Source organism: Nyctibius grandis, chromosome 14 (genome assembly GCF_013368605.1).
Source record: "Nyctibius grandis isolate bNycGra1 chromosome 14, bNycGra1.pri, whole genome shotgun sequence".
Taxonomy (NCBI): Eukaryota; Metazoa; Chordata; class Aves; order Nyctibiiformes; family Nyctibiidae; genus Nyctibius; species Nyctibius grandis.
Window position 1 is genome coordinate 3,823,907 of NC_090671.1, and position 9,084 is coordinate 3,832,990.

Genomic DNA, 9,084 nt, shown 5'->3' on the forward strand with positions numbered 1-9,084 from the left:
AACAGTGTCCGAGGGGGCAGCGCCCGCCGGGCCCCCCCGGGCCGCCCCCTGCCCCCCCGGGGGGTGTCAGCGACTTAGGCGGAGCGGGGAAGGGGGTGGGAAGGCGACAGGCCCGTGGGACAAAGGCCGGGGGTGGCGGGGGGCCGGGGGGGGCCCGCATACCTCCGGGGGAACTTTTCATCCCGCCACGCTGCGCAGAGCGGCCGGCCCTCCCCGCGCCTCCTGAAATCCGCCCCCCCCACCCCCGCTTTTACCGCTTGTTGCTCTTCCAGACAAAAGCGTCTCCCCACCTTGTGAAAAAAAATAAAATAAAATATAATAAAATAAAACAACCCCAAAACCAGGTGATGTTTTCCCCCAGCCCAACTCGGGACCCCCCCAAACCCCTCCCCGAGCATCCCTTTAAAAGAAATCAACACAACTAAAAGGAGAATTGGGGGGAAAGCGGGTTTTTTGCAGCGTGGTGTCCCCCCCCCGGCCCCCCAGCCAGGTGCATACTCACTTCGCGGCACAGGTACAAGCCACCCTCAACAATAGAGGCGCGTTGTTTTTTTCCCTCTGTGCCAAGCACAAGGCTGGAGCCAATTTAGATATGCTATAAATTAAGAGGTTGCCATGGTTACCGCCCTCCCATTGGTGGCAGCGCGGGCGACGCGGGCCTCCACGTCACTAAATCTGAATAAGGATGCGCGAATTACTAAGGCGGGGGACAAAGCTGGCGATGGGGACAGCATGAGAGTGGCGGCGCGGCGGCGGCGGAGCACAGCGAGGCACCGGGGCTGCCGGCTGCAGGGGGGGGTTCATGCACCCCTCCCGCCGCGCCCGCTGCCGCAGAGCCCGCCAGCAGCGCGGCCGCCGCTCCGCCGGGTCCCGGGGCGTTCCGGAGGGACCGGAGGCGGGGATTTGGGGGTTGGGGGGTTTATTATTATTATTTCTCGGGGGTGGTTTGGATTTTTCTTTTTTTTTTTTTTTTTTTTTTTTTTTTCTTTTGGGCATCGTTTTTTCCCTCCCGCCGTCGACGTTCCGGAGAGAAGAGGGGGAAGAACTTGACAGCCGCTTCGCTCCCCTCCATTGAATTTTTCGTTATTCACCCTTCTATTTTTTTTTCCTAAAATTTTTAATTTTTTTTTCATTATTATCACTATTTTTTTCCTGCGTTTTTGAGCCGCCGCCGCGTGCCGGCGCGGGGCTGACTTCTCCTTTGCGCGTCTCCATCCCCCGGCGGAGGTTATGATGGTGCATTGTGCGGGCTGCGAGAGGCCGATTTTGGACCGGTTCCTGCTGAACGTCTTGGACAGGGCATGGCACATCAAATGCGTCCAGTGCTGCGAGTGCAAGTGCAACCTGACCGAGAAATGCTTCTCCAGGGAAGGCAAACTCTACTGCAAAAATGACTTTTTCAGGTGAGTTCTCCCCACACCTCGCAAATGGAGACGAGGAGATTTGGAGGTTCACACCGCGCTGCCTCCCTGGGGTCTCCTCCGGAGCTTTGGGGAGCTCTTGGAGGGGTCCCCCGCTTCCCCGCCCATCCCTCTGTGCCGGAGATCCGCACCGAGCCTGCCCCACCGCTCCGGCGGGGAAGCAGCCCCCCGGGCCGGGGGAGCCCCGGGGTGGGGGGGGGCCGGCGGCTGCGCTGCGGCCGCTGCTGCAGCCTGAGGTGGGGGCGGCGAGGCTGTACCCACCCCCCCAAGTCTCCCCATGACCTTGTCTCCACCAGAACCGGGCCCCGATCCGCCCGTGCCGCCGCCCGCCCCGTCGCGGCAGGCCCGGGTGGGCATCGCGGCAGCAGCCGTGTGTCCCCCCTCTCTCCCCGGGGGCCCGGCCTGGCTGTCCTCGCCCCACTCCAGGGACCACAGGCCCCGGTGAAGACGGTGGCCTAAATCCCCCCCAACGCCGGCGGGGCCCCGCGCTCCGCCGCTCCTTAAACGCCCCTAATGACTGAGATAAGGGGCCGATGAGGAAATTAGGGGCCGGGATGGGAAGGGGGGGAGATGACTTATGACTCCTAATGCCCTCACTACATCAACGTCACGGGGAGCAGCGAGGGGGGCAGAAGTTGTGCCGCGAGCCGAGGGGAAAAAAAGGGGGGACCCTGCGTGGGCACCTCGGGTCTGGCAGCCCTCGGCTCCCCCGGGGATCCGGCAGCGGCAGCCCCCGCTCCCGGGTTTCGGGGGTATTTTTTTTGTGTATGGCCTTTTTTTTGTTTGTTTTGTTTTGGGGGTTTTGATGTTTGGTGGTTTTTTTTTTCCTTTTTTGTTTGTTTTGGATTTGGTGTGGTTTTTTGTTTGGGTTTTGGGGTTTTTTTTGTTTGTTTCGGTTTTGTTTTTTTTCTTTTGGAGATCGTTTCCAGCCAATTCAATTTCCCTGGAAAAAATAATATTAAAAAAGCATCTCCTAGGGAAAAAACCGCTCTGCCTCCAGAGAAGGGAAGGAAAACCGGAGATTTCCAAAGAGCTTCTTCCAACCAGGAAAAAATCCAACCCGCCCCCGGGAGAGCGGGACGGTGCCGGCGCCGGGCTGGGGACCCCGGGATGCTCCGGGGAGCGGAGCTCCCTCGTCTGCCGCCCGTTGTTGTTCTGGGTGCGCGGTGTCCCCCGCACCCGCCGCTCCCTTTTTCCGTCGCTCTGGCCGCGATTTGCTCGTTTTCTCCCCCGGATTTTCAGGCCGGCTCCGGGCAGAGCCGAACCCCCCATTCCCCGCCCCGGGGGTACCGGCTGAAACGAAATCCGCCCCCCGCGGAGCGCGGAGGGGAACCCCCGCTGCCCTCCCCTCCCCTCCGGCCCTTCGGAGGCCAAATCATGTCGAGGATGCTCATCTGTGTCTCCCCTCCCCGGGTGAGGACACCCCAAAGCCGAGCTCTCTCCGCAGCCCACCCCGCGCCTGCGAGCGGGGCTGCGCGGGGATGAAGGTGGGCATGAAGGCTCTCCTCCTCCTCCCCCCAAAAAGGCGAATCTCTTGCTCCCCGAAATCTCCCAGCGAGAGATGCTGAAGGATCAGGCCCTCGCGGTGGGATTTTGAGGGGGGATCGGTATAAGCGAGGTCCCCCCCCGCAGCCCATCGCCGCCGGGGCTCCCAGCTCTCATTTTTCTCCCCCTTTTCCAGGAGGTTTGGTACCAAATGCGCCGGCTGCTCCCAAGGCATCTCCCCCAGCGACCTCGTCCGAAAAGCCCGGAATAAAGTCTTTCACCTGAACTGTTTCACCTGCATGGTCTGCAACAAGCAGCTCTCCACGGGCGAGGAACTCTATATCATAGACGAAAACAAATTTGTTTGCAAAGAGGATTATTTGAACTCCCCCACTTTGAAGGAAGGCAGCCTCAACTCAGGTACGGCCGGCTCAGCCCCGGGGACAGGCGGGGACAGACAGGGACAGGCAGCGCCCGACCGCTCAGGGCTGCTGCCGGTACCGCCCGGGGTCTGGCTTTGTGGGGTGAGGGGCTGCACCCCGTAGGCAGCCCGACCGCCCCCCCCCCCGTTAATCCACAGCGGAAGGGATTGGAGGTGAAACCTCTATGAACCCCCCACGCAGGAAGCGGACACGCGTGGGAAGAGGCGCAGCAGCCCCCCCCCGCCCCAGCATCGTTCCCCCCCGCCGTCCCTGGCTCCTGCCCCTACGGCAGCGGGGATGCAGGGTGGTGGGGAACCGGCCCCCCCCCCCCGGGCCTGGCCCCAGACCCCCCCTGTCTCCCCGCGAATGTGCCCGGTCCCCCCGCGCCGCGGGCCTGATCCTTCGCCTCCTTTCACCCAGAGGCAAAGCTCCCATTTGACTTCCTTGGAAGCTGTCTCTGCATCAGGACAGCAGGATCAGGCCCCCTCCTGCTGTCCCAGCCATGCCCGGCGCCTGTGCTCACCCCCTTCCGTGGGCTCTCTCTCCGTCCAGCACCCGGGGCCGGATCCTGCCACGCCAGTCAGTGGGGCCGCTGCTGTGAGCGAGGCGAGTAGAGCTTGGCCTGGGGAGGGGGGTGCTGGCATCAGGGTCCCCGGGGGCTGGGTGGCTGGCACGGGGGGGGCGAGCCAGGCTCAAGGCAGTGACTGGAGACCCCCCCCCCAAACCCCGACAGGGACCGGTTGTGTTTTTCCCAGCGGTGCATCCCGCTTCGCAGTGTGAAAGGCTCGGGAGGGGGAGAGGGGGAGCCCCGGGGGCCGCGGTGGGCCTGGGGATCGCCCCCACCCCAGCTCCCCTCGGCCAGCACCAGGCCCCGGGCGACGCAGTGCACAGGGGCTGGATCGGGCGGTGCTTCCCTGGAGCTCTGCGTGATGTTGGGGGGATGATGTTTTAGGGGTACCGGGGGGCAGAGGCGATCTGCACCCCTTGCTGCTCGTCAGCACCCCCAAACCCCTCTCCTGGAAAGCAGCCGGGCCGGGGAGGGCAAAGAAGAGGGGGGGTTGATCTCTCCCCGTAAGTCACCTGCCCCCCCCTTTCCTCTCTGGGTCTCCTTTACAGTGTCCTCATGTACAGACAGGAGTTTGTCCCCGGATCTCCAGGACCCCATGCAGGACGACACCAAGGAGACGGACAACTCGACCTCCTCGGACAAGGAGACCACCAACAACGAGAACGAGGAGCAGAACTCGGGCACCAAGCGGAGGGGGCCCCGCACCACCATTAAGGCCAAGCAGCTGGAGACCCTCAAAGCCGCCTTCGCCGCCACCCCCAAACCCACCCGCCACATCCGAGAGCAGCTGGCCCAGGAGACCGGCCTCAACATGAGAGTCATCCAGGTAGGGCAGCCCCAGCCCACCGCCCCGGCTCGCCCCCCTGCAGCCCTCCCCACCTGACAGCGTGATGTCATGGCGCTGGCCAGCGACGTCATTCCCACCACAGACCAAGGTTGCTGTGACATCGAGGTTCAGGGGGAGATTTCCTCTCGTGGAGCAGAGACAGGAAAGGACCCACCTGGCGAGGGAAGGAGAAGGGGTGCTAGTGGGAGCCCAGATAGTTCAAGGTCGTGGCGGTCTTCCCCAGGTGCTGGAGGGGTTGGGACACTCAGGCCGGTCCCACGAGCTGGGGAAATAGGGACAGGAAAACCCCAACTGTCCCCTGCCAGCACCACCCCAGGTCCAGCCCTGCACCCACCCCACGCTCCCAGGGGTTAGCGGGGATCCCCCACATGTGTAGCTGGACAAGACCAGAGTAGGGATCTTCCCCCACCCTGTGCTTTAATGCACTGCCCCCATGGGAAAAGATGGAAACCAGCCCCGAAACGTGAGCCGGCCAGGCTCCTTGCTGGCTTGGCTTCCCCCGGGGCCGAGCGGGATCCCCCGACGCCCCCCAGAGACGGATGCTCTGGCCTTGTGAAAGCGAGGAGAAGCCGTTGCGCTCCGCAGGCAGCCCGGCACTTTCTTCCCGCTCCGGCCCCGTGAAGAAAATCCCTGCGGAACTGTAAGGATTAACGGGCTTTAATAGCGGCATTAATCGGGGAGGACTCCCCGGCTTGGCCGGGAGCTGCGAGTCCCGGCTCCCGGCAGAGGGGAGCAGAAATCCCCGGAGGAACGCGACGTGCTCGCTCCCCCGAGCTGCCCCATCCACGGGGGACACGGAGGCGGAGTGGGGCTATAATCACCCCACCGGGCCGGGGGAGGCACGCGTGGGCTGAGGCCGTGTAGTGCGGCCGCGTCCTCCCCTTCCCTTTTATCTCCATCCCCACCGGCCAGCTCTGCTTCCCACTCCCTGCCCGCCGCAGCCGGTGCCCCGCTCCCTGCTTCCCTCCTGCTTCTGCCACAACCCAGGTTTCCTCCCCCCCTTTTCCTTCCCTCTTCTCCTCTCTTCTTCCCCCCTCCATAGGGGAAAATTCTCCCTCCTGTATTTTCTGGCTGCCCTCTCCCTTTCCCCGCTCTCCCTTGTAGGGCCGGACAGGCTGAGGATACCCGCAGGGGGATGCAGCCGGGGGCAGGGGGGGCAGGATTTGAATATATCTCATTATTTGATGCAAATAAAAGGGGGGGTGTCATTAAAAACCACCCCGAGGTGGGAAAACCCATCCCCTCGCAGGCAGGCGCAAGATTTCCATCCCTTTCCCCAGCCACCCCCGGCTGTACTTTGGGGCGGGGGAGGGTGTCCCTGGTAACCCCGTGCCCCGTGGGCGCTGACCCCGGCCCCCCCGCAGGTCTGGTTCCAGAACCGGCGGTCCAAGGAGCGGCGGATGAAGCAGCTGAGCGCGCTGGGAGCCCGCCGCCATGCCTTCTTCCGCAGCCCGCGCAGGATGCGGCCCCTCGGCGGCCGCCTCGACGAGTCCGAGATGCTCGGCTCGACGCCCTACACGTACTACGGAGGTGAGGGACCGTCCGGGGGGGCCCTGCCCCGGCCACCCCCCCCGCTCCCGCCCTCCCTCTGCCCCGTTCCCTTTGTTTCTCCCTGTTCCGCTTCTCCCCGGGGTTCTCCTTCCCCCGCCCCGACCCCCCTCCGAGGGGAGCGGAGCCGCCCCGGCCCCGACGGGACTCTGAGGGGCCCGTGCCCGCCGCAGCACCACGGCCCGCCCCGCGCAAAGCCAAGGCGCTTGTGCACGCACACCCACGCGTGTGTGCACCCAGGGCCGCGCAATGCACCCACCAGCAGCGCACGGATGCGCATCCCCCCACCGCGCACACGCAAGGCCCCGCACGCACACCCGCCCACTCCCCCCCGCCGGACACTGCGCGGCCCCTCTCCCCCAACAAAGCCCCAGCTGCGGGGCTTTTGTGCCCCTTCCAGGCTGCGGTTGTCCCCGTTACGTCCCGGGCCCGCACCATACGGAAGGTCACTGCCGCCGGGCCGGGCCCCCCGCCGCCCCGACGGGACGGGATGGGCGCAGCGGGGCGGCCCCGCCGCCTCCCCTCTCCCCCTGTCCCGTTCAACCCCCCGCCGCAAGCTGCATTTTCAAAGCCTCCCCTCTGACGAGGGGCTTCCCAGGCACCCCTTGCTGCCCTGCAGTTTGTTTCTAGATCCCTTTCCAGGCTGCTAAACATAATTTCCCCATTATATATTTCTCTCCCATTATTTTTATATTTTTTTTCCTCATTATACATATTTTTTTCTCCATTCCCTTTATATGTATATTTTCCCCATTTCCTTTAAATATATTTTTCCTGCCTTCTCTTCATATATATTTTTTCCCCCTTCCCTTTATATATATTTTTCCCCATTCCCGTTTTATATATTTATTTCCCCCATTCCCTCTCTCTCTTTTTCCCCCATTCCCTTTATATATATATATATTATTTTTTTTCCTCCTTTCCCTTTACATATACATTTTTTCCCCCCATCAACTAAGAATTAAGCTGAACCCACCCTGCCCGCCCCAGGTGCCCCAGCCCCAGGCTCCTCACCCTCCTGTATCCCCTCCTTCCCTCCAGGCCGGGCAGGGAGAGGGTGATGAGCACTACAGCCCTTAGGACGGGCTTATTTCTCTCTTGGGTCAGGCTCAAACTCGCAGCCAGCACTTTGAGCCTTGCACCCCGGGAGGTGGCACTGGCGCAGGTCACGCTTGTGCCCGCGGGGGAGGATGGGGCTGGGTATGGGGTGCAGCGGGATTTTGGAAGGTTTTTTGCCCTCGGGGACCAGCTCCATCCTTTTCTCCCCCCTCCCGCAGATTACCAAGGTGACTACTACGGCCCAGGAGGCAACTATGACTTTTTCCCCCACGGGCCGCCCTCCCAAGCCCAGTCCCCGGCCGACTCCAGCTACCTTCAGAACTCAGGACCCGGCTCCACACCCCTGGGACCCTTGGAGCCCCCCTTAAGCGGACACCACTCCTCAGAAAACCAAAGGTACACGGATATGATCTCGCATCCCGACACCCCCAGCCCCGAGCCGGGGATGACCGGTTCTCTGCACCCCATTCCGGGGGAGGTCTTCAGCGGGGGGCCCAGCCCCCCCTTCTCCATGTCCAGCAATAGCGGGTACAGCGGGGCTCTCTCGCACCCCAACGCGGAGCTCAGCGAGGCGGCGGTGTGGTAGGCACGGCGCGGGCACGCGTGGAGGGGGAAAACACCCCCCACGTTCCCCCAGCCCACGCGTGTCCCCCCTCCTCTCACCCCCCGGACCAGGGCACATCACACCCCATCACTGGATAACCCCCCTCCCAGTCTCCGATGCCAAATCACATCCCTCTCCGCACTCCCCATCACTGCAGAACCCCCCGGGACCTTGGGGTCACCCCGCTACCTCCCTCTCCCGGCACCTTCCCCCCAACACTGGGCTGGGGGGGGCAACGGATGGTGCCCAGCCCCGAAGACCCCCCCACGGGCGTCGGGACCGCCGCCTCGGACCAAAGCTGAACTCACCTGGACACGGGTCCCACCGCCCCGGCGGCGCCTGGGGAGGGGGGGCTGGGGCAGGGCTTCCCCCTGCTGATTAGCATCCTTTTTAATTATCCCTTACTACATGATGGGGGGGAGAATGGGGAATAGCAGGAATCCCCCCCTCCCTGGCCCTTCCGCTGCCCTTGGTTTTGTTACTCCCATTTTATCCCCAAGGAGAAGGTGGGTTTAGACCCGGTTCTTGGTGATGGGTAGGGGGGGGATGTAGTGGGGGACCAGGCCCAGGGCTGCCCCAGTGACTGGCTGAGATTGGGCGGTGGAAAAGACACCAGAAAGAGGCAGAAACAGGAAAAATACAACAACCACCACAACAAAATAAACCAATAAATAAACAAAACCCACCACAGAACAAAACCAACCCAACCACCACGAGAGCAGCAATTAAACCCGAGCCTCGGCGCCGAGTCCCACCCCAACACTTCCCGGCGGCTCCGCCAGCTGACGGATGTATTATAGTTTTTGCTTCTAGTTTCTTTATTTTGTATAAAGGAGAAACAAATAAAGTATGTTTTTGTGTTTACTGATTATTTATTGTACTTTAGTCATCGGAGGCTCCGAATTTTTTCTATTTTGAAGGCGGGGAGGGGGTGGCACTGGGGAGGGGGGCGAGAGGATAGAGAGGGGGGGAAGTAAAAGGAAGGAGAATGGAAAAGGAAAGAAAAAAAGTTGTTTTCTGAAAGCGCCGTGGGTTTCCTGTCCCCGCTGCCTCTTGCGGAGGCTGTTAGTGTGAATGGCTCTTGTTGTTCAATGTGAATAAAAAACCTTTTAGTTACCTACTGTTCGGTC

The 9,084-nt window shown here is 62.3% G+C and overlaps 1 protein-coding gene across 1 annotated transcript; it reads left to right on the forward strand.

The window, feature by feature from the left end:
• Nucleotides 1–1,230: 1,230 nt before the first annotated feature.
• On the forward strand, nucleotides 1,231–7,936 carry LHX5 (LIM homeobox 5). Its single transcript, XM_068412864.1, has 5 exons — nucleotides 1,231–1,403; nucleotides 3,103–3,326; nucleotides 4,445–4,722; nucleotides 6,108–6,273; nucleotides 7,569–7,936. Exons 1-5 carry the CDS (start codon nucleotides 1,231–1,233, stop codon nucleotides 7,934–7,936), a joined length of 1,209 nt encoding a protein of 402 aa, XP_068268965.1.
• Nucleotides 7,937–9,084: the final 1,148 nt, after the last annotated feature.

Coding starts and splice junctions, on each gene's coding strand:
- LHX5 (XM_068412864.1), top strand. CDS start 1,231: ATGATGGTGCATTGTGCGGGCTGCGAGAGGCCGATTTTGGACCGGTTC. Junction 3,327..4,444: donor GGAAGGCAGCCTCAACTCAG/GTACGGCCGGCT, acceptor TCTCCTTTACAG/TGTCCTCATGTACAGACAGG. Junction 4,723..6,107: donor TCAACATGAGAGTCATCCAG/GTAGGGCAGCCC, acceptor GCCCCCCCGCAG/GTCTGGTTCCAGAACCGGCG.